The 24,960-nt window shown below is 47.0% G+C and overlaps 1 protein-coding gene across 2 annotated transcripts in view; it reads left to right on the forward strand.

Moving 5' to 3' along the window:
* Positions 1–24,960, forward strand: part of SMAD3 (SMAD family member 3) — a 70,184-nt gene that overhangs the window by 30,175 nt on the left and 15,049 nt on the right. The window contains exons 2-5 of one of the 2 annotated variants that reach the window (XM_084214018.1): positions 19,264–19,457; positions 20,171–20,305; positions 20,967–21,041; positions 21,863–21,913. In XM_084214018.1, the coding sequence (XP_084070144.1) occupies positions 19,264–19,457; positions 20,171–20,305; positions 20,967–21,041; positions 21,863–21,913 (455 nt within the window). The remainder of the gene's footprint in view (positions 1–19,263; positions 19,458–20,170; positions 20,306–20,966; positions 21,042–21,862; positions 21,914–24,960) is intronic. The other variant, XM_084214019.1, reaches the window with a different exon arrangement.

Below are 24,960 nucleotides of genomic sequence, written 5' to 3' on the forward strand. Positions count from 1 at the left end.
CCTTCCCAACGTGCAGCTCTCAAGGTACCTCAGATTTCTCATCTCCAAAACTCCTTGCCCAGAAGCTGCAGCCCCAGCAGTAAGATTTGTCCTTTCTGTGCTGCTTTAAAAAGAGCCCATTGTGCCTCTGGCCTTCCTGTCTCGGCTCCTTTGTGCCTTTTTCCTGTTCCAGATGATGTACCACAGGGCTCCTCTGGAACTCAGTGCTCCCTCGGGCTTTAGTTGCTTTTTTGGGGACAGATTGTGACAAGTGGCACAGAAAAGCTGAGCCTCCCTGACGCCTCAGGTTTGAGCTTTTATGTTGTTCAGGTTCTGTGCTGTTGTAGTGTGTGCACTGCTTTAGTCTGGGCTTCACATCAGGGGATGCTGAGCTCTGTGCACAGAGCAGGGAGACAAAACAATTCCTGCTCCAGCTGGGCACCAAGGACAAATGAGCCAAATCTCAGGCCAGGAGCACAAACCCCGTGGGCTGGAGAGAGAAAAACAAGCAGGGTGGGACTGCAGGGGCTGAAGCTGGGATGGGACAATGAACTGCAAGGTGCAAATGGAGCAGAGCTGATCCCAGGGAGAGACCCCGTGCCCGGCCGGGCATTTTGGGGCCATTTTGGTTCATCTTGGGTGCAGCCCTGGCTGGGCTCTGGTGCTGCCCCAGGTGGGTGCATGGAGGAGATCCTTTGGATAAATCCCTGCTTTATCCTGGAACTCTGCCCAGCCTCTGCTCCAGCTCAGCCTTCACAAGGCATCCTCCCTCCCAGCCTGGCCCTCTCCTGGTTGCCCACACAGTCCCTCAGCTTCTGCTCTGTACTGAAAAACCTGATTATTCTCCCAAAATTACCATTTTCAGCTTCTTGAGAAATTTTTCACTCTTTGTGAGTGAAGATTTCCAGAGGCCCTTGCCTTTTGTGCTGTTGGCAGAAGCCAAACCAGTGATTCTGTGGGAATTTTTTCCAGTGTGGCAGTGAATATTCTGTTTTATGGAACCTGGTTAGTGCTGGGTTCTGGAAGGTGGATCCTGGACAGCCATACTGCTAAAATAAACACAGTGCTGAAGGAGATCAGCTTGTGGTTCATTAGCAGCACAGAGAATGAATGTGGATCAGTGTTCAGATGCTTGAATTGGAAGTTCTTTATGTAACTTTACAGCCTTGGATGCGTTGCCATTTTTTCAAATCCTAAAGAACCATCAAAAAAAAGAAGTATTTTAAAAGCTCTTTTGAAGGCAGCTTTCTGTATTAAACTGATTGAACTGAGGGCTGGTGATGTCATTTCCCACAAACTTGCTGCAAAACTCCTATAAAAGCTTAATGTTAGGAAAACCACAGCAAAATGAGAGTGTGCCCAAGGAATAATAATGCCATCAGAGGTGGAGTAACAACACTCTTGCACCAGCCTGGAAGGAGCCCAGGTGGCTTTTCCCTGAGGAGGTGTTTGAAACCCTTCTGTCCTCCTGGAAGCCTCTTAGTGCAGTGCTGACGCTTCTCAGCACGGTGTCCTGAGGATTCCTGTGATCCTGACAGGAGAAAACAGCCTTGTTGTAAAACAGCCTCTTAAAACAAAATGTTCCATGGAGAGCGAGCTGGCAGCACCATTGTGTGCTTTCTTTGAAATGTCTGCTGATTTAAACTTCTGATCTGCTGAGTTTTGGGCTGCTTTGGTGTATTTTTGTGGCTTCCCTTGGTGGGTTTTTTTAAGGTTCTCCTTGAAGCAGTGCAGGGGCTCAATGTGCATTAAGACCAGCCAGCAGTGCCATTCTGGAACTTTGTGCATGTGGGATTTTTACTGTTGGGAAAGGAATATCTTAAAGGAATCTCTGTGTGAAAGTAATCAAGATTGACAAATATTTATCACTAAATTTGCCCACACATGTTGTAAACAATCTGTGTGAAGTGTAAGTCAGACAGGTTTAATGTTGTGACAAAGCAGAGCAAAATAATCTGAGAAAAAAAATGTAATGAATCCTTCTGTGCACCAGGCTCCACTCTCTGTTCTCTCCCCAAAATATCCACCAGGCTGTTTTTAGAGTGCTGTGATAGGATGAACCTGGTGCCTTTTCTGCTGTGATGAATTTTGGGCTGAGTACTCTGGGATTTCTCTAGTGAAATACAAACCCAGCTGGGCTTGGGCAGTTTGGGCCAGGATTGCTTCAGGAGGTGCACAATCAAATTAAATGTGTTGAAACAAGAGGGTAAATGCCCTGCTGGGGATTTGGGCAGTGCCCAGAGGCTCCCATAGAGCTCAAAAAGTCTCTTTTCCCCTTTCATGGGCCTTGTGCAATGATTTCCACCAGCAGGGCAGAAATCTCTGGATCCTCAGGCAAGGGAGGAACATCAGGAGCCTTTTGGATAAGGAGAGAACAGAAGGCTGCTGGCTGGGAAATCCTTTCTAGAGCAAGGCAGGCTGGAGTGGTGTTAACTGTGTCACTGGGTCCTTCACACAGGCTGGTGCAAATTCATCCTTTATTTTTAGGGAGAAGACATTTGGAGTTACCTTTTCCATCCAGTGAAAACTTAGGCGTTACGTTTTTTCAACTGTTCCAAGAAAGAAAATGAAATGTTGACTTTAAGCACCTCAGTTAAATACTCCCAAGCTGTGAAAGTGCACATTTAATAGAGGAAAGTTCTGTTTTTAATGCAGTAGTTTGCATTTATAGGAAAGATAAACCCAGTCTGAAGTAACATTTCTCTGAGCCTTTTTTGGTAGAATTTGATCAGTGGTTTAAGTTCCAGGAACACTTCAAAGCAGGCACTTCTCATTGGCCATTTGCAAAATCACCTTCTGAGACTGAGGCTCTGGAAATGCATTTATTCATAGAATATGTCTTGCATTAGTCCTCAGTTGGCCAACAAAATTATCTAAGGCATGTCTGAGGCAGCTACTAAAAAGAAACTTAAAAGACATTACTGTTCTAGTGAAGATGATGCAATCCACTGGAGCTATTATCAGTCTCCAAGTAAAATTAAATACATTCAAATGAACTTGTTCTGAAGGGATTTGATGAATACAGAGCTTTAAAGAAAAGTTGCTTTGAGTGGAGGCCCACCCTTGCTAATTTATTGTGCCTGAAAGCTGAGGTGAAGGGAGGGTGCCTGTCCCCACCCCTGAGCTGAGCCCAGGTTTGCATGGGATGAAAAGGAAGTGACACATGATATTCTATGTTGTTTTTCCTCATCTCGCTGACCAGCCCTACAACAGTGGAATCTTTGCAGCAGGAAGCAAAATGCTAAATAAGTTGGCTTTTATTCAGATAGAGCAGAGTGGGGTGAGTGTTCCCTTTAAATCAGAATTCCTAGCTCTTGCCTTGAGGTACCTCAGACAGCACTGCCTGCTGGGGCTGAAATAAAATGTTATTTTTATTTGTTAAAACACTTCATTATCTAAGAGAACAGCAGTGTTTTAAGATTTCAAAGTCTCTTTCATCCTAACTGAGCACAGCAAAGCTCTGCCTCTATCCAGGAATTCTGCAGGGCCTCTGAGGCTGGGCTCAGATTGAAGAGTTAAATTAATGGAGCTGTGAGCAAATGCCCACACATTCCAAGGCTTCTGCTCATGCCTTGGGAAGGCTGGGCAGAGTTCCAGAATAAAGCAGGGATTTATCCAAAGGATCTCCTCCATGGATCCACCTGGGGCAGCACCAGAGCCCAGCCAGGGCTGCACCCAAGATGAACCAAAACGGCCCCAAAATGCCCGGCCGGGCACGGGGTCTCTCCCTGGGATCAGCTCTGCTCCATTTGCACCTTGCAGTTCATTGTCCCATCCCAGCTTCAGCCCCTGCAGTCCCACCCTGCTTGTTTTTCTCTCTCCAGCCCACGGGGTTTGTGCTCCTGGCCTGAGATTTGGGTCATTTGTCCTTGGTGCCCAGCTGGAGCAGGAATTGTTTTGTCTCCCTGCTCTGTGCACAGAGCTCAGCATCCCCTGATGTGAAGCCCAGACCCACCCACTAAAGCAGCACAGAATGTGAAAAATATAAAATCCAAACCTGAGGCATCACTGGGATGCCAGGGGGGGTAAGGAGGGGTCGTTCCCTGGGCACCTCACTCGTATCTCTCCGGGCCCTTCAGCAGGTGGGGCTGGCAGGGCTGGGAGCAGGTGCTGCTGCTCCACACCCCTGTGACAAATGGCACCGAGCAGTCCCAATTCCTGCCTCCACAGCCCTCTGGGGAATGTCTCACGGCTGTCAGAAAACAATTAAGAGGCCATTAGCAGGAAATGCTTCTGCCAAGCCAGCACCTGACACAGCCACTGGATGCACCTTCACTTGTGAGTCTGAAATGCAGCTGCGTTGGTCAGGAGAGCATTCCCCCAATGGGCACCCTGGCCCTGCTCCAGCTTATTTTATTTTATTTTATTTTATTTTATTTTATTTTATTTTATTTTATTTTATTTTATTTTATTATTTATTTTATTATTTATTTTATTTTATTTTATTATTTATTTTATTTTATTTTACTTTATTTTTAATTTTCTTTTTAAAAATTATTTTTCATTTTAGTTTATTTCATTTCTATTTCATTTATTTTTATTTTATTCTTAATATCAAATGCTCCAAAAAACCCCAATGGCACCTTTTTGCCTGGTTTCCATATCTGTGCCTCTTATAGCCATCCGTGTTGCTTTTTATATTATTTAGTAGTAGCTGGCTGAGCAGCCAGAGCTTTTATAGCAGTGAAATCCTTCTGTGTGGGAGGGTATGGCCCTTATGGAAGTTTCAAAGGCAGAGAAAATCTTATCTTCCTAAAAAATAAGAGTAAATAATTAAAAGCAGATTTTAAAAGAATCCCTAAAGAGTCATGATAATTTATCAAGGGCAGTCAGCAAAGGAAAGTAGAAAGGATTGGTGCTCTTTGCTTTACTCATATACACATTTCCCCACAGTCTTCCCTTCCTGATGCCACTCTGATTTTCAGTAAAAAAAAGTATATTTTTAGTACTTAGCATGTATTTCCCTCTCTTTCCTCTCCCTGCCTGTAAAAAGAAACCGTGTATTTCCCAGGATTTGCTCACCTGGACTTCAGCACCCATGTTTTGAAAGTGAAATCTGGTTAATTGCTGCAGGAAGAAGGGGATGGGGATGTTTTTGATTTCTTTTCCCCATTCACACCGGTCCCCAGGAGCTGCTCCTGGGATAACTGCTCCTTCCTGTCTGTCCTCTCATTTACCTGCTCATCCTGCTGGAAATGCAAATCCCCGGGGCAGGGACTTTCTCTGCCCTGCTGCCGTGTATTGGCCCTGATCCTTGGACGGGGTTTAGCGGGATTAGTGGGTGCTGCCATCGAACAATGGGCATCCTCAGGAGCGGGCTGTGAAGGGCTGGAATGGAATTTGCTGAATTCCTTCCGTGTGCAGATGAGCACACACAGGTTCAGCTGGGGAGCTCTCCTTCGAGCAAACAAACCTTGCAGCTTTGGGGAGGCTGCCTTTGTTTGCATTGCTGGACACCCTCTTCCACCTGAGAGCTTTCCATAGCTCTGGGCACAGGGAGGTTCTGAGCACAGATTTAAGTGTCTCAGTGCTCCTGGGTTCTACCCGAGGCTCCTTCAGGGCTTTTTGGTTTGGGAACTGTTAGGCATAACTGCATTAATGATTTCGAGTTCTGACATCTATTTTTGTGGTGTTGGAACTCCTGGAGTGTTTCCAGAGTCCTTGCACACTTGCACAGCAAGGGGCTGCCACTTGTATTTACAGAAAAGCATTGAGAGCAATGGGGACAATTTTGATAAGGATAAAACACCTAAAAAGCACCTGAAGATTTTGAGAACTTGGGTTTAATTACCAAATCCAGCTAAGCTTTATGTGCTAGAACAAGAAATTCATCTCACTTTGCTCTGTTGGAGAACTGTGTCCCCAGAGCCTCACTTTTTTCTATCTGGTGTGGCTTTTACCATTCTCTCATTTATGCTAAACAAAGCTTTCCCCTTCAAGCCAAAATATTGCAAATGGGAGCAAGGAATGCAGAATGTGATGTATTCCAGTTACCCAGGGCACTCGTGTTTTATCTTTGATTTGTGCTGAGAGAAAGGAGATACCAAACAGCCCTTCCCTGGCAGGGAGGAGGAGGAGGAGAAGTATTTTCAGCATTACAACCCCGTGGTGAAACAGCACATCCCAGGCTGGGTTTCCTGCTGTGGGCAGGACGTGGTGCAGCTCCGGGTGCAGAGATGGGACCCCAAAGTTCCACCTCCTCACCTCTCCCAATTCCTGAGACAACCCAGCCACGCTCCCACCAGAGCTTCCCACCACTCTTCCCAAACAGGGCAGGATTTGTGGGGCGAGGAACACGGGGCTCTGGGATGGAGGCTGCAGGAGGAGCAGGGGGCTCTGGGATGGAGGCTGCAGGAGGAGCAGGGGGCTCTGTGCTGGAGGCTGCAGGAGGGGGATGAGGGCTCAGTGGTGGAGGCTGCAGGAGGGGGATGAGGGCTCTGTGGTGGAGGCTGCAGGAGGGGGATGAGGGCTCTGTGGTGGAGGCTGCAGGAGGGGGATGAGGGCTCTGTGCTGGAGGCTGCAGGAGGGGTGTGAGGGCTCTGTGCTGGAGGCTGCAGCTGGTCACAAGCCCCTGTCCTGTTTTTGCCGTGGGTGGCCTGGTTTGCACAATGGTGCCGGTTCACACGGGGCTGTTTGCAGAGTGCAGGCAGGATGTGCGCTGCGCTGTCTCACTGCATTATCTGCTCCTGGTATATTTTTAGGCTCTTGCTTCCATGACAAAATATTCAGTGACAGTATATTTGCCCACAAGCCTTTGAAGGTCTGTTTTTGCCTCATGGAAGAGCTCCCATTGTTTGGGATTCAGCCAGCCTTTCAGCAGCAGTGCTGTGTGTTTTGCATGTCATCTCCATAATGTTTCTAGAAACAAACTTCGGGTTGCTTTCAGTAAAGCCACGGGTCTGCCTCAGAAAGGTTGAGTTTGTGGCAGGCTGGCTGCTGCTCAGTCTTGAGTGCCCAGCAAGTTGTGGGGAATGCTGTGAAAGCAGGGGAGGGTGTGTGTAATTCCAGTAAACAGAGCAGCCTGTGGAGGAGCTGCTGTCCTGCCTCACCCAGATCCCTGCAGGGGGAAGACCTTCCCGGAGATCCCCAGGTCAGGCAGCAGAACGGGAGTGCAGATTGATGTTGCAAGTGCAGGAGCTGAAATGTGAGAAAGTCGTGCTCTGAGGAGCAGGATGGAGACTTCTGGTGTGAAGTCCTGGGCCAGAACTGTGGAACTTTCCACCAGCACTGAGAGCTAATTCCCCAAGCTCAGCATATTCAAAGCCTGAATTTAAAACTCATCTTTTCCATGAGTATTTTTTTTTCTCACAAGCTCACAATGGATAAAAATAAGATCTTAAGAACTAATCCAGTTAAGCTTTTTCTTGCCGGCTGAGAAGAGAGGGAGACAGGAGGAACAATGAGCACTTTGTTTCTGTTTTGCAATATCTGGTCAGTGGTCAGATACAACAGAGGTGAAGGGGTCACATAACCACAGATCATTTGGAGCTGGATGTGCTGCATTACAGGTCTGGGTGGGACATTTTGGAGGGGATAGAACCGGCACAAAGCTGTGTGGGCATGGTGACTTAAAAGACTGAAGGAGACAAATCCTCTTTTTCAGCCTCATCTATAAATCAATTACCATTTGTTCCTTATTAATAATTCAGCTGCCAAGAACGTGCTTATTGCTTTATAAGAGAGGGAAAAATACAGACTGTCCCTGTACCGAGGAGCTGGCAGGCTCAGAGATGCAAGGCAGCACTCTTGGGAATATCCAGGGAAAACTGTAACCACGGGCTGTATTAATTACTTCAATAATTTTGCACTTTCTGCTCCTTGCAAACCTTTTTGTCTGCTTGCATCGTGTTGATCCTGGTTGGTGCTCTCAGTTTAATCAGCCTTCCCAAGGAAACGAGATGGTGAAGGATCATCCTTCCTTCTCTTCAGGGCTGGAAGGAATTTCTACACACTGTAATGCTGAGAGCTGCCAAAAGCAGGGAGAGGGGCCCAGGTGGGAGGGGAGGAGAAGCCAAAGAGAAGCATGTGGGGGATGTCCAGTCTGGACATGGAGTTTGGGACAAGCTGCTGTTGGTATGAGCTCTCAAGTGTGTTATAAAAGAGGGCTGCAGTGCCTTGAGGACAAGGGTTTGAACTTAATACCTCCGAGAAGATATGGGACAATGTGAGAGAGGAGGGTGATTGATGGGTCACAGTGATAATTTTAGCAGCTGTGTTTTCTGATGGGTTGGAGGAACAAGATATTTATCTGATGTGCCAGAGAGGAGGAAGAGATTAGTTGGGATGACATAAGGACAGGCAAGTTGTTTTGATTGCTAAAAGGAAAAAGAAGGGGTAGATCTTCACTTGCTTCAGAGGTTTGGATTTTTGGTTTTTTTTTTCTTTAACTTTTGTATAAGAAAATGTATCAAACAGAAAATGTCTGGGAAGGCTACCAGGGGTGGTGTCCAGCAGTGGGTCTGGATGGTGAGTAGTTTCTAGAGTAAGGTTTGATACAGCAAGTCTGTGCCAGGATGGGGGTTCTGGCTGCAGGTGCAGGCAGTGGCTTTGCCATTCCCCAGCGCTGCTGGGGCAGCACAGAGAGACACAACACGGGTGAGGTGCAGAATCAGAGAATAACAGAAAGGTTTGGGTGGGAAGGGACCTTAAATCCCACCCCATCCCAGCCCTGCCATGGCAGGGACACCTCCCACTGTCCCAGGCTGCTCCAGCCCTGTCCAGGCTGGCCTTGGGCACTGCCAGGGATCCAGGGGCAGCCACAGCTGCTCTGGGCACCCTGTGCCAGGGCCTGCCCACCCTGACAGGCAGGAATTCCTTCCTTACATTGAATCCAAATCTCCCCTCTGCCAGTTTAACCCGTTAAGGCACGGCACAGAGCTTGAGCTCAGGTGCTCAGGGGTGTTGGAATGCAGAGCATGGAGCTGCCAGTGCTCTCCTCTGGGGGAGAGCTCCTGGCACAGCCCTTGGCATGGATTGGAGTGCTGGTTTGGGATCAGCTGGCACACTGGACACTGCAGTGTCCTTCCCCTGGCAGCAGCTAGGAGTGACTGCAGCAAGTTCATCCGGGAGAAGCGTGTCTGCAGAGTTGGAGGTTTGGGAGTGGGATAAGGAGTTGGACTTGCTGGTGTTTAATGTCTCATTGAGAGGGGGAGTTGGATCCTGTTACAAACAGAGCAGACTCTTAGTAAATAGGCTGAGTGCTATGAGGGGGAGGGTGGTTGGTCACTGCCTCTGTGTATTTTAGAGCAATCACATTTGTTTCACCGAGTTGTTTTTTTGAGGATGGAGTGGGTGTGTGGACCAAAAGCTTAGTCACGAGGGGAGGGGAAAGAAAACTGTCTTGACTTGTGAAGTCAAATATTTGTGACTTATCCCATTGTTTCCCTATCTTTGTGTAGTTTCTGTCCACGCTCACATGCCGTGGGAGTGAGCAGTGCTGCTCCATCTGTGTTTGCCATTATTCCTCTTTGTAGCATCCAGGTATTCCCAGAGCATTCCTGCTCTTTTGCACCCTTGGTCTGTGCTGTGTCCCTCACTCTCCTGCCCTGGACAGCCTGGGCAGTGTTTAGGGAAGGTGTAGGTAGTGAGACATCTCCCATCAACAGAACCTGGAGGGTGCTTAAAACCGTGTGGATGATTCAATGGAAAGCCCTCTGTGCTCTGAGTCACTGCTGACCCAGGCACCCAGCAAGTGCATTTTGCTGCTCCAGAGGAGACAGAAAAAGGCCATAATTGAGCCTTCCCCCTCTGTGCCTCATCGTGTTGGTTTGGAGGAGCTGGGTGGTGTTCCTGGGTCTCCTGTCTGCGTTTTGTCTGCACAGTGATTATGGCTGCTCAGAAGTTCCCCCAGAGCTTTGATTTGGAGCGAGCTGTGGTGGTCTCACGGTGCCATCAAAGTGCTGGATGTTGGTGTTGGCTGTCACACAGGGTTCTGGTGTCCCTCTCATCCTGGCTGCACCACAGAGATGGACACATCTATTTGTGCACTTGTAGAATGCTGAAAGCACTGAATGGTTTCAAAGAACTGGGAATTGTTTTGTCTTCTCTGGATTCCCATTCAGGGCACAGCAGAGGGTGTTGGGCTGCTGCTGAAGGACAGGACAGGAGGGGTCTCTCCAAAGAACTTCCAGGCCATATCCAGAATTCCTGCCCAGGAAGGTGTGAGGGCTGTGTGGGGCACAGGGGAGCCCAGCATTCCCAAACAGCATTCCCTGCCCCTTTGGGGAGTCCCAGAACCCCCTACCCAGCCCAGCCCAGCCCACCTCTGTGTGCCTGGCACCTGCCAAGAGGGGCCAGAAAGGAAATGAGGAAAAAAAGCATCCCTTCTTTCTGGAATTCTGCTGGCTGTTTTCCACCATCTGCCTGCCTGTATCACTGTCCCCCCAGAGCACCTGCCAGGTGCTTGTCCCCCCATGTCACCTTGGCCTTCCAGTGGTTGGCAGAGGTTGGCATGAAAATCAAGAGCAGCTTTAAAATGTGCTCTGGCTTTTTCAAGTACAAACTAATATTTACTTGTGAGTCTGCTCCTCTCCTCATTCCCTCTCCTTGGCAAGCTCCAGATCTGGTTTAAGCTCAGTGTTTTAGCATTTATCCAGTGAGGTTCCCAGGATGTGAATATCAAATATTCTTTGGAGTTTGGAGGGGGGAAGGGGGAGCTGACTGCAGGAAAGGTACCTGAAATGGCTCTCTGTTCCTTAAATGTGAGTTTGGATGCAGTTGATATTTTCAGCTGTTCGTAGTGGACACCTCATGGAAAACTTTTGAAAAACATCTCATTTGGGAACAGTTCTGCATCCTGTGGTGGTTGAAAGGTGACCTGTTTTCATGCTGGGTTTTTTTCTGGACTGTTCTTTAATCACTTCTTGCCTCAGGCTTTTATTACTGCTGACATTTACATGAAAATAAGGTATTTGTTTATGTTGATTTTAGCCACTTGCTTTTTCCTGCTGCATTTTGTGTCACCCCAGCTGGATTTCCAGGAGCAATAGCAATGCTGGAAGCCTGGCAGGAAGGCCCCTGTGCACACACTGGAGATCCTGTTTGGGTGATAAGAGTGACTTAGCGTGATCCTGGTGCTGTGGAGAGCTCTTATTCATGGAGCTGCTCTCCCACACATCCTGCATTAGTCAGAGCTCAGTTTGGAGTTAGACATCCTCGCTCCAGGAGCACCAGGGCAGGGAAGAGTGAAGGAGGGGGGAAATGGTGCATCCAGACAGCAGCACCATGGAAAAATCACATTTTTGGCAAGCAGAGAATTCCTTCTGTCTTGCAGCATGGGGGAGATAAGATACTCTTCCCACTCCTTTTCTCAAAGTTTTTCAATTTTTTTTAAACATAATCTGTAATTTAGGGAGGCAGAATTTGGCTTCCATGAATAAGATAATTATCTTGGCTGAGGGAGTGACTTATGCAAGTGAAAACAACCCTTGCCCCTGCTCTGGAGAGTCACAGGAAGAAAGGAACCTTTCAGGTAGGCCCCATACACAGCTGCTTTTTTGCTGCTGAGAGTTTGAGGTGGGGGAAAAAATATTTCAGCTGAAGCTTCTTCCACCTCTCTTGTCCAAAGAACCTTTTTTTTATTGTAAGAATAGATCAGAGTAATAACCCCAAAAGCAGCAGCACCTCCTGCCTGCCCTCAGCCTCCTCTGAGGTGCTGTAAAAGCTGATTGTGAGACAGAGGAGTTTCCAAAATGCTTCCTCCAAACACAGCCAACACTGATTTCACTGGCAATTACCAACAGAAGGGACTGTTCAATATTAACTTGTTTGAGCTTTTCATGAGCAGCTCCATCTGAAATCTGCAGCACTCCCCAAAGACATCCCATTCTTTTGGGCTGGCTTTTGGGGCTGGATTGCTCCTGCATGGCTGGTGACTCACAACAGAGCAACTCAGAGTTGTAAAATTAACAGAGCCTGCTTCCAGTACCCTTTTCACCTCAGCACACACCTTGTGTTAACTCCTGCTGGAAACTCCGGGGTTTGTTTGGGTCGCTCTGTGTCATCGGATTAGGGGGAAGCCTGTGGGAATTGCTCTGGGATGAAGCACATGGGAAGTGATTCACCCACAGCTGATTCACTGGAGCTGGGAAAGCTCCTCTGGAATACAGAGCTGGGTAAAGAATTCCTTGGGAAGAGGGGAGAGCCTGTAAGGAACCCAGACAGATTTTTGTAAGCAAGCTGGGTTTTATTTAAAGGAGACCAGATCCCCTCCCGTGGGGGATGCATCCCAAAGGACATCCCTGGGGAGGAGGCTGCAGGAAGTCTGTGGGACCAGGTCCCCTTGTTTGTGGTGTGCTGTTAATTGCTACTGGTTGTGCAAATAATTACATATATGAGTGGCTGCTAACCCAGCTTGAAAAGCAATAGAACACAGAGCCAGTGGGATTAAGGGAAGACTTGAAAGGCCTCTGTAATTCCAGCAGAGCATTGATCTCTGCCTTAAGTTGCTTTTGAAAATGGGAGACGGGCACTCTGGAAAATTTCACCCTGGATCTCATTATCCTTGTGGGGGAGGTCCAAACACAGATGGGCAAACCTGCAAATAGCTGCTTTTCAAATTACAGGAAAAGTAGCAACATTTTCACTGTATAATAAAGAAAATAACAGCAACGAACCTCGAGCAGCCTCAAACTATTCCAAACAAGATAATTGGAGGCTGGAGCACAATGTATTTTTAGCTATATCTGCTATAAAGTAAACATGTTCTTTGTCCAGGACCACCAGAAATGTTGCCATAAGAAATGTTGGCTTTGCCCCAGCTTGATAGAATGCACAAACATTTGTCTGAGGAGCCAGTTCCGACTCTGGTATTTATATGAAGGTTCTGTTGAAGGCACTGGGAATTGTATATATTGTGAAGGGGAGGCCAAGGTCTTAAAACTGTCATTTTTCCACCCTCCCTCAGATAATCCCTTTTGCTTTTGTTAGCACACGCATATTTGGGGCAGCAGTTCTTGGTGTGAGGCTTCTGTCCAAGCACTGTGCAGCACAAGTTTCTTTTGCCTTTCTTTCCTGGGTTCTCTTGCTCTGGTTTAGCTGGGTTATATCAACAGCTGATGCTGATTTGCAGAACTCTCTTGATTTCAGTGAAAATTGGAGCGTTTTTTTCCCGACCGCATCAAAAAGATGCACATAGAAACTGGATATTAAATGTAAATCAGTGTAAGTACCACGGAGGCTGACAGAATAACTGAGTTTTACACCAGCTTTTTTTGCCTTTTTCTTCTTTATGATTGCCGTGTGCTCCAGTAATTCAGTCTCCCTTGAAATGCTTTTGTTTTGGATGCACTCTGGGTTATGGAAGATGATCTGAATTTCCTTGGCATTTCCATCCATGCCTTTTCTCCTCCTGAAATTGCCCTGCCCATCCAAGCCCACGGCCCCATCAGGATGCCTGGAGTCTCCTGGGAGAGGGGAAGTTTCTGCTTTGCTTGGATGAAAGTGTGCTGGGTTTTGGATTTCAGCTCTGGAGTTAAATACAGGATTCTGGGAAGGAATGACGAGCTCTGATAAATGACTTTTCAAAAAGGCACGTTCAGAAACCTCTCCTGGGTCCACTCCCTGCACCTTTAAGGCTCAAGCACAAATAAATTTCTGTGAGTCTGACACAGTTTTGGGCCAATAAACTTTGCTGAAATAAATAAAAGGACAAGGCCTGCTTAGAAAAACTGGGTTTCACATTTAGAGGTACCAGGGATGCAATACCTTCAGGAACTCAGCCTCAAATTCCACTTCTACCCCTTATTTTCTGTGGAAAAAAGGCAGAAATACTGGAATGTGTATTAGGAAGTTTGGAAGTGGGTTTGTGATTAAGCCTTAATTAAGCATTAGGATATATTCTGTCCTTTCTGGTGTAGGAGGGTGTGTGCTTGGGTCTCTGGGGTATCTTATTTGTTTGCTGTGCTCCTGGCTATCAGAAAAAGGAGGAGCCGAAAGAAATAGAGGGGCATAAAATTACAAAATGGCTAAAAATAGAGGAGAGGGAGCTGGGTTTGGTAGGCACCAACCAACATCCTGTAGCTGGGGCAGAAAAGGAAGGGGTGTAAATAACAGAGATCAGTGAAAAATACAGGTGAAAAAATAGTTGGTGATATAGGAGAAAATGAGATCTCTCCATAGCTTCAAAGAAATATGAATTAAACTGAAATTGGAAGGGGGACAAGGCTCTGTGGAGCAGCAACAATGGGCAGAGAGTTTATGGTAAACCAATAAAATGTACTTATGTCTGAATGTGAAATTAGACTCTGAAAAATATGGTCTCAAGGCACCTGCTAAAGAGCTTACTGGAATCTTAATAAATGACTCATGCTGTCATAATCTGATCCTGACATCAACTCCCAGGGCTGGAGTTCTTCAGCTCTGGAGAGGGGGAAGGGGAGGCTGCAAAGACTGGGATGGAAATGGGCAGGTAAAAACCATTTACACAAAAGACATTGACAATTTTTGCAATTATCAGCTCCATTGCAAGCCCAGAGCAAACTAGACTTGAGCAGAGGAATTCTGCAGCACCAGAAGAAAAGATGAATTTTTTACCTGATGCCATGGGTTGTTTTGTAAAGGATGTGTGGTTTCCTTCCAAATCGAAAAGAGGATTTTAGTGGAAAGAAAGAACCAGATGAGAGATTTACACAAAAGAGGGGGGATCACTGAGATCATTGAGGGAGAGATTCACTCTTCTCTCCTGCTCTTGGCTCTGCCACAAACTTCTCTTTTGCTTTGGGAAAATCCTTTAACTCCATTCATTTTGAGGTTGTAAAAACTTTCCCTCTGCGTAGACATATGTTGAAAATTACATTTATTAATTATTTTCATCTTCTATAAATTTTAAACAGGAGTGATAATTATTAGTTTCCTCTCTGGCAGCACATTGCAAACCTCAGCTTGACACAGGGAACTTCTTTTTCCAGACTTTGAATGACAGCACTGTTAGAAGTGCCCCAGAAATTGGAAAATTCAGCGATGCTGAGCAAATTGAGGGGAAAGAGATGGCAAAGGATCAGCTTTGGAGTTACAAATGTGCTGCGTGGGTCATTTTTTTATTCCCTCTTGTTGATTTGGCCGCTGTTGAGGGAAAGTTGAGATTCTCTCCAAGTGCTCAGTGAAGCCCTGTGGATATTGCAGAGCTCTGCACACAACAGCCAGATCTGCTACAGGAATAAATGCCAATTTCCCTGCTGCAGCCTCCCTGCTGCAGCCCAGATGCAGGGCCAGTAAGAACTACTTATGATGTTCTGTGTTCAGAAGAAGATCACAGCCTGTGGCCACCGTTCTTGGTGAATTTTAGAGCAAGTTATTTGTCATGGGTTTAAAAACCAGCTCCTGCTGATGGTTTTTAAAGTGAATAATTTCACTTTTTCTTCCTGATGGTTTTTCTTTTTTTCCTTCTTTTCTTTTTTGCGCAAGTTGGTGTTGCTGGATGTTTGAGTTTTTCAGGCATTTTGCTCTCTTGCAAGATTAATGACAGGAATATAAAACTGGGGAAGGGAAGGGATTGGATCTCTAATGGAGTAAATTTGAATTTTTCCAACCTGGGCAAAACTATTTGATTGCTTAGATCACTTACCTTAAAAGTGATCTAAGTGATTTTCCTTCCTGGTTTTTGCACCCCTGATTTCAGCTTTGCTTTTGAAGCAGGGGAATGGGTGCAAGGCAGAGTTTCAGTATGCATCTAAAGATAGCTGCTAAACGCTCAAAGAGGAACAAATAAAATGACCAAAATCTTTCAGGACGTGGGGTGGGTTTTTTGTCTTTCGCAATCCAGGATCTTACAAATTAAATACAGTTAAAAAAAGCAACCACAAAACAAACCCAACAGAAAAACCCCAACAACAACAAACCCCAAACAAGCAGAAAAAAACCCCAATCAGGCCTGGAAATCAAATTCTGGTTGTGCAATGTTCTCCTGTTTAGTTCAAACAGATTGTTTAAAAATAAAGCTTCAATGTTGCTGTCATTTTTGTCCCTCCCCTCCCTGGTTTTGCCATTAAAGCCTCGCTGTTGCCCTTTGCTCTTTTGGCAGCTTTTGGCCTTGGTGTGGTAAATTTCCCTAGGAAATGGCTTTTAAGGATGGAGCCATCCTAAAGGTGCTCAGCCTGAGGGGTTTTTGGTTCCCAAGGACTCCATGCAGTGTAGGAATACTCGGATGACAAAGCACAAACTGTGCTGGTTTTGTGGGAAATGTAGGACTCTTGTCTAACTGATTAATATGATTAAGTAGAAGTTGTTTAGTGTTTACATTACACATATATTTATAGATTGCCCAAATGACTAAGCACACACTTGTTGATTGGTGTCTTTGTCTTGTTCACTCATTTTCTGTTTGTATTTCTTGGAGTCTATGATTGGTTATAGTCTAGGTGTTTCAGTCTTCTATTATCTAGTTTTTGTGGTCTTGGTATTTGGTTTCTCAGCCTCTTCTTTCTTAATTTAGCACAGTTTTTGTTGTAATAGCTTTGACAAATTGCTGAGGTTTTAATAACAAGCTTAGAAGCAAGCTGGCTGGTGCACACTATGGCCCAACCCTTGCAAATACATTGCAGCATGCTGGATTTTTAGAGAAAAATCTACTACTAAATTTTGGGCAAAAAATATTGGTAGTTTCAGAAGCAATCCTGTTAAATAGTATGGAATAATAAATGTTTCAAGGCAGTAGAGGGAGAGCTGCTCAGCCCAGGCTGGTTTGAGGAAAGGTAAAAGGGAGGAACAGTTCAGCATCCCCAGGGAAATTTGGGGTTAGGTTCTGCTGACTGTAATGAAGTCTGGACGTGCTGAGCTCTGGGATGCTTTGGGATCAGCCCCTGCTTCAGAACAGGACCAGGAGAAGGAAGAAGTTGTGTGTGCCCTGGAGATCATTATGGGATGGTTGATGGGACACATGCTGGGGTCACCCCCGGGGCTGTCCTGAGCAGAGCAGTGTTGGCTCCTCTCACCTCCTGCCCCATCTCAGCCACACCAGGAGTTTGTTCCTTGGGAGAAAAAACTCCTTGAGGGTGAGGAAAAGGCTCCTGGAGGGTTGGGGTGGGACAGCAGGAGGAAGTGGAGCTGCCCTGTTCCCCAGCCACGTTCCCAGGGATGTGCAGGTGATGCTGTTTTGTCCCAAGTCCCTCGTGGGGAGCCTGAGGAGAGATTTCCCAACCAGAAAAACCCAAGGAACCCCCAGGGCTTTGGGGGAATATCATTCCTTTTACCTTATCTCTTATGGAGGGGAGGGGGAGGTTGCTGGCTTGGAAAATAAACCAGATGGCTCTGTCACTGTAAAGTCTCTTCAGATAAGAGTGCAGGGAGTTCCATCTCTGTGCCGTGGGCAGAGCCTGGCATGGGGGCAGGAAGAGCCCTTCCCACCCCAGCTGACAGGGGAGTTGGTTGGTGGGGAATGCAGGGGGAGCCCCATCCTTGGAAATCACCCCAAAGTCAAACACATTTTGTGTTAATGCCCCACCTCAGCTGCTCAGCCCAAATCCACAATGTCCACGTGCTGCTGGAGAGTGCAAGCAGAAGTAACACTTCCCACTGCTGGGATACTTGGAATATTCTCTTTGAGTCTTCATTTTTCTCTTCTTTCCTCACTTGGATGCAAGAACTGCTGCCAAGCAGGCAGAGGTGAGGGGGATGGAGAAGCACTCCTGGTTTATTCCTTGTCTCATCTCCTTTTGCTAAATTCAGTTAATATTTTCATATGTATTTTTTTAAAGTTTTTCCAACCTGATTAGTTTTAAGGCCTCATCACTGCAGTCTTGGCTCCAGTGAAGTCAACACCAGAATTCCCAGCTTTCCCAGAAGCTCAGGTCTAGCCACTCTCCTTGGGAATATTCCCCAGTTTTGGCTGGAATAATTTGTGTTTTGCCTTGCCTGTTGTTGTAGCAGTGTTTGCAGAGGTGTGTGTGGTACCAAGCTCTGCCAGAGGAGCTTTTGGGAAAACTCTGTTAGGGCAGCCAAGATGAGCCCAACCTCTTTGGGATAATTGTTTGTGTGTTTTGCTTTGGGTTCACTTTGTTTTTCTAACTCTGCTGCCAACACAAAGAACCAGGGGAAATAATTCCGAGTAAAATTTCAATTTTCTTTATTTTTCTCTCTGCTTGACAAATTAAAAAAGAGAAATATTTCATTTCACCAAAGCCCTGAAGTGTTTCATTTGGGTCATTAGGAAAAGCAAGGGAAATGAAGGGTTAGACTTCAAAGAAGTGCCTGGGGGCAGCTCCCATTCATCCAGGATGGAGGAGAGACCCTGCTCCAGCTTTTTCCTCTGCTGGAGAGGAGTTGAAAACTCTTGTCCTGCTTCCTGGGAAGGTTTGCTAGGAAAAGGCTGTTCTGGGGTGAGGATGGGATTAGGTGAAAATGAGCTGGAGGAGACACAGGGTAGATGTGAACATAAAAATAAGCAATGCTGTAAAAACTCTATATTTGATTTCAGACTGCAACCTGGAAAATGAAACTGGAAATCTTGGTTGTTTGTAAGGTTCCTGAACTTCATATAGACATAGTAGATAAATTTGCAAAAATGGTATCTCTATTGATTTTGTCACAATGAAAATTCAACTATCTGTATTTTAAGAGTCCAGGTTTATTAACACACATTTTAAGGTGTAACACCTTTCCAAGCGCAGCAGATTTTGCTGAGAGCTGTGCAAACCCTTATTGTTTAGGACACATGGTACCACTGAATTGTCCTGTTCTTACTGGCTGTAGCTTTTGTCTCTGCCTCCTAATCAACCATAACATAGTAAAGAAACAATTTAAAAATCCAGATATCCAAAAGTAAATCCAGAGCAGAGCTGTTGCATAAAACAAACATTATTCTTGAGGGTGCTTCATCCAGGGCCTAAAGTGGCTCCATGAGAGCTGGAGAGGGACTTGGGACAAGGGATGGAAGGACAGGACACAGGGAATGGCTTCAGACTAAAAGAGGATGGGGTTCAGATGAGATACTGGGAAGGAATTGTTCCCTGTGAGAGTGGGAAGGGGCTGGGGCTGCCCCTGGATCCCTGGCAGTGCCCAGGGCCAGGCTGGATGGGGACTGGAGCAGCCTAGGACAGGTGAAGGTGTCTCTGCCGTGGCAGGGGTGGCACTGGATGACCTTTAAGATCCCTTCCGACCCAAACCAGGCTGGGATTGCAGGATTTGACTGCTTTTGGAGGGAAATCCCTGCCCTGAGGAGGGGCACCAGCGGCCCCTGGCAGCGCGGGCGTTGGTGACCGTGCCGGGTGTTTGCTGGGGGCCGTGCCAGGCAGAAGCATCCCCGTGTCCCTGCGCTGACGGCGGCTCTGCACCCCGTGTGCTCCTGCGCAGGTCCCTGGATGGGCGGCTGCAGGTGTCCCACAGGAAGGGCCTCCCCCACGTCATCTACTGCCGCCTGTGGCGCTGGCCCGACCTGCACAGCCACCACGAGCTGCGCGCCATGGAGATGTGCGAGTTCGCCTTCAACATGAAGAAGGACGAGGTCTGCGTCAACCCCTACCACTACCAGAGAGTGGAGACCCCAGGTACACCTCAGCCCTGCCCTCTCGGCCTCCCCTGCAGCAGGGCCATCTCCCAGGCATGCCCAGGCACTGTGGGTCTGTTATTGGTGATAATCCCTTACTCCGTGGAGCAGGATAATTTATGAACCTGCACTCAGGGGGAAAAGATCGTTGGGAATTGATGAAATCAGAGTGAGCGGGTTCCCAGCGTGCACTGTGTGCACATAACTCACAGCAGGAACCACGGCAGTGTTCTGTGCATCCCTCACTGCTGGAGTTAAATTAAGGATAAACTGTTGAGCTGGGTCTAAGAACAGCTCCCAGCTTCCTGTTCTGGAGTCTCCTCCTGCCTCTGGAAGAGACTTTGATCTGGAGCTGCAGGAGCTTCTGGTGCATGTCAGCACAGATCTGCAGAGCCAGGCAGGATGTTTATGCTAATCCCACCTGCCTGCTGCATCCTATGGCAAACTCATTCCTTGGGAATCATGGGGTTCACCATGTCTTAAATGGTGTTTCAGGCAGAGCTGGAAGAGGGCAGAGAGACCAGATGTGCTCAGATAAGCTCTATCCCGTTCACAGCTGGGAATAAACAGCATCCTCACCTGCTGCTGTTATTCCAGAGGCAAACATCAAATCCTGTCCCTTAACGAGTCCCTGTCTCTAAAGCTGTCGCTCCAGCCTGGTTTCTCCTGTTTCCTGCTGTTTCACTGGCTGTGTTCTGTGTTTTCCCTGGGCAGTGCTGCCCCCGGTGCTGGTGCCTCGGCACACAGAGATCCCGGCCGAGTTCCCGCCCCTGGATGACTACAGCCACTCCATCCCAGAGAACACTAACTTCCCTGCAGGTATCGAGCCCCAGAGCAACTACATTCCAGGTACCTTGTGTCTTCCATACAGGGAGCAGAGGGAAGGGGCAGAGAGCACAGGCAATCCTGCCTGGGCATCCCAACCTGGGAATCTTCCTTTCCAGCGTTCCTCTGGAGCTACAGAGTGCAGAAATTGCTGGGAATTGTAAATGGGGCGCTCAGCATGTTCATGGCTTTGTTTTGTTGGGTTTAAACTCACCTCTGCATTCAGTGGTACAACCTCAGTTTCTTGTGAAATCTAAACTGGGTGTTCCCTTACCGGCTTGAGATTGGGATGAAATTCAGCCATTTTGAGTAAAACTCTCCAAATTTCTGATGGAATTGAGTTCTTCTATTTATGTATCTATTTTACAAGCAATTTACACCTTATTTGCATGGACAAGTTATGCAGCTGCACTCCAGGAGAGGAGAAATATGTGGACAGAAAACTGCCTCCATGGCTTAAAGTTTCATGGGACTGAAAATCCGGATTTTTTTGTTTTCCCCCTCCTCTGTTATTCACAAATATGGATATCACCCTGGCTGTGCTGGCTCCTCCTTCCAGCAGCTTGAGAAAGAAAAGTAATAAAAAAGAATTTGAGCTCCTTGTGAATGACAAAGTGAATGTTTTTGGTGCCTAAAATCTAGATTTTTCAGTTGCACTGACAGTGTGATGGTTTTGTGCCTCCAGAGACCCCTCCTCCAGGCTATCTGAGTGAGGATGGAGAAACCAGTGACCACCAGATGAACCCCAGCATGGATGCAGGTGAGTCACCTTTGGGGTTTTATTTTGTGGCTGTGTCCCAAAGGAAGTTGAATGTCCAGGTTTCCTCTCATTGCCACAAAAAGAAGTAGCCAGGTTTGGAATGAGGGTGCCTAATTGAGGTTCAAATAATCCATATATTATGTTCAAATATTATGTTCAAAATCCATATATTATGTTCAAATATATGTTCATATATTATGTTCAAATATTATGTTCAAATATTACGTTCAGATGTCATGGATTTCCCTGATTATAGAAAAAAAAATAAAGAAACCACCTCAGAACAGTGTGAAAGGAAATGTAAAAATGGGCTGCACCACCTGTCTGCATCCATGGGCCATCCAAGTGCAGATACTGAAAATACAGGCCCAGAATTGATGGCAAATTTACATGATGGAGGATAAAATCCTGACAGCTTTTTGGTTAGATCTGTGTAACCTGATCCAATACTCCATTGTCCCATACCCAGCAGGAATTGGGATATAAAGTATTCTGGTTTTAATTTTATTTTGTCTGGCAATGTACACCCAAGCTCTTTAATGCCCAGCTAACTGGGTTTGTCAGGATGATGCCTGAGAGTAGAGCAGCCAAGTTCTGCTCAGTTTGAAAAATTCATGGGTTAAACTCCAGTGAATTTCCTGTGAAGGGGCAGCAAGTTGATATTTCAGGAGTAGTGAACATCAGAGAAGCTGCAGTGTCAGAAATGAGCCTGCAGTGAGCACTGGCTGTCCCTCCAACAAGCCTGGGCAGCCCTGCAGAGCCTGTGAAAGTTTTTCCTGGTGCAGATTCCATAGCAATAATTACCCCATCTTGATTTTCAGGTTCTCCAAACTTATCACCAAACCCCATGTCTCCAGCACACAACAACCTGGGTAAGCACATGATCTTGGGAGCTGTAATTACAGTCAAGAGGGTGACATTTGGATGATGCTGTTGAGGTTGGGCACTTTTTGCAATATTCCAATGGTTTTAGTCTGCCAGAGGGCAGCTTTGGGTTGGATGTGAGCAGGGAGTTGTTCCCTGGGAGGGTGGGGAGGGGCTGGGATGGAATTCCCAGGGCAGCTGTGGCTGCTCCTGGACTCCTGGCAGTGTCCAAGGCCAGGCTGGAGCAGCCTGGGACAGGGGAAGGTGTCCCTGGTCAAGGCAGGGATGGAACTGGATGGGATTTAAGGTCCCTTTTAATCCAGCTCATCCTGGAATTCTGTGATTCTGTGAGACTGAGCATAATCTGAGCAGAGAGAAGTAGAGGAGATTGGTTGGTGTGGGGTTGGAGAGCCCAGAGAAGCAGGGAATGTGCAGGAATGCCAGGGAATGGAGAGGTCATGGACAGCATTCCAGCAGTGATGGTGGTGGGGGGGGGTGCACAAAGCACTGATCTGGCTCACACCAGCTGCTTCTCCTCACCCAAACCTAAATCACTCTGCAGTCTGGAGTGGCTTTCCCCCCAGCTCCATCCTGGGCACAGGGAGCACATTCCAGCCCCAAGGGCTCTGTCAGGCCTTGGCTGGCACTGGCTCATCCCACACCTGTGACAGAAACTGGGGAACCCTGAGGAGAACAGAGAGCAGCTGAGCCTCTGAGACACCACAAGAGCTTTTGTGGCTCTCTCTGCACCTCTGTTATCTCAAAGTTCCACCCTTTATTTTCATTCTGATCTCCATCACTCTGAGCTCCTGGCCTTTTGGAATTGCTGTGCCATAAAAATCCCTCCCAGCTCTGCCTGGCTGCAGGATCTGCTCCCCAACTGTTCATTAAGGCAGCAGACAGAGCCCACTTGAGACTCCTCTGGAATAACCATGGCCATAAAGTTTACATATGCTTTTAATCCTGGCACACAGGACTTTGACACTGCTCCAAAATTTGTCAGTCATTGGCTGACTTTTGGATATCTTGGGACTGTTGAACAGAGGATTTCTTCTTCCCCCCCCCCACACTTTTTTTTTTTTTTTTTAATATTGCCATGGTGACACAAAACTTTTATTTCTTTAACTGCTTCAGCCCAAGAAGAGAATGCATGACTGAGACTTTTTAATTTCATTTTTCCCAGTGTGCTGCCCGGAAGCTGATGAGATTTTCTTGCAGTTTTCCTGCAATTTTTCCCTTATTTTTTTCAACCTAAAAATAAAAAGCCAATTCCATGTAACAAACTCAACCTGGCAAGTGGCATCTGCCTTCCATAAGGCAGAGAGGAGTTCCTAGGAAACAGACCTCCCATATCCTTCCTGACAGGGACACTGGTTGGTAACACATCAGATGTCTCAGGTGCTGTCTGGGGACAAAAAAAAAGGAGCAGGTGAAGCTGGTAAAGCATGAGGAGTCTCTTTGTAGTCTGAGGAGCAGACAGCAGAGAAGCAGTTTAATTTACCAGCATTAAAAAATGCCTTTGAATTCTTGCAAACCATATTTATTGCTCTCAGGCAGGAGCTTCCACAAATGAAGAACTTCTTGTTGCTTTTAATTTTATTGTAAATTTTTGCCTTTGAGGAAGCTATGAAATAATAAATGAAAGAGCAGCTGAGCCACACTTAAAAGCGTCCAAGGGCAAAATTGTCATCACATGAGTGTTGTAAATGGTTTATCTGCAGCAAGGAGCTGCTCTCAGGGAAGTCAGACCTTCAGCCCGATGGTCACAGCCCAGGAAGGAGCTGCTGGTGGCTGGTGACTTGCTGCAGCACTCCTGTAATTCCTGGATAAGGAAACTCCACTGTCTAGGGCTGGACTTTGCTCTGCTGGAGTCTAATGAGGCTTTCTGTGTGTACCTGTGGAGAAAATGGAACAGAAATCCAAACCCCCAGCAGTGTGTGCAAGGAGGGAGTTTCTCAGCTCTGGAGCAGAGGGGGGGCTTTGCCATGGAGAAAACAATGTCCCAGGATTGCTTTGTTTGTTTGAGCAGAACTACCTGAAGCTTTTAAGACAGTTCACTGTGTGTAAACTGAGCTTTGGACCTAAATCCCATGGCCATGTTCCAGGGAGTTCCAGAGGCAATAAAGCAGCCCAAGGCAAACCAAGTGTGACACCAGGGGCAGGGTTACCTCGAGGGCCAGGGCAGGTTTTCCGTGTCAGGCTGAAACGTGGGATGGAAGCAGCTCAGGGAATTTCATCTTTCCATTCCCAGGCACAAAAGTGTTGCAAGGTAACATATTGGGATTTTTTTTTTTAATTCTCCTTTCAATTTGTGTTGGAGTTGGAAGTGTTGGAGTTTTGGTTCCAAATTACAGTTGTCAAGTTTTCAGTTGTCAAACAAAAGCTTTAAGTGGAAGTCACAAGATCCAAGGATCTCTTCCCTACTGCTGAAACACGAACTGAGGGAAATACTAAAAACAAAATGAAAGGAGAGTTGCCAGCATTCTGTGGGCATTGGGAATGAAGTCAGGGAGTTGAGGCTGGCTGAGGAGCAGCCCTGTGGTCACACACACATTGTTGTTCCGAGGGGGCCATCCCTGGAGCACAGGAAATCCATTGTCAGGGATTGCTCCACTGAAGGACTTGACGCAGGAGCTGTCAGAGCAGTGAGCACATGGCCCCTGGTGACATCCACGTCCCCCTGTCCCCTGTCCCAGGGCACAGCCAGCCTTCCCTGGCTGCAGAGGGAAGGGAGCCTTCCTCTCCTTTCCAAGGAGGGGGTTGGGATTGGCGCAGTTGGAAACATCTCTGAGGGAGCTGTGGAGCCACACTGTGATCAGCCACATTCCCTGAACCGAGGGTGACAACCTCCCTGTGCTCACAGGGGAGCAGAGCAGGCAGCAGATTTTCCCCAGGACTTTGATCTGGCAGGGAGGATGCAGGACTGAGACCATCCCAGGACCCAGAGGACACTTGTGACAGCAAAGCTGTTTCTGAGTCAAGGCTGAAATTGTGCAGAGATGATTCAGGCAGGATTTGCCTGGGTTTCATGTATCCTGTTTTATTGATTGTGTAC

The sequence above is a fragment of the Fringilla coelebs genome, assembly GCF_963513975.1.
Source record: "Fringilla coelebs genome assembly, chromosome: 12".
In the NCBI taxonomy this organism is placed as follows: domain Eukaryota; kingdom Metazoa; phylum Chordata; class Aves; order Passeriformes; family Fringillidae; genus Fringilla; species Fringilla coelebs.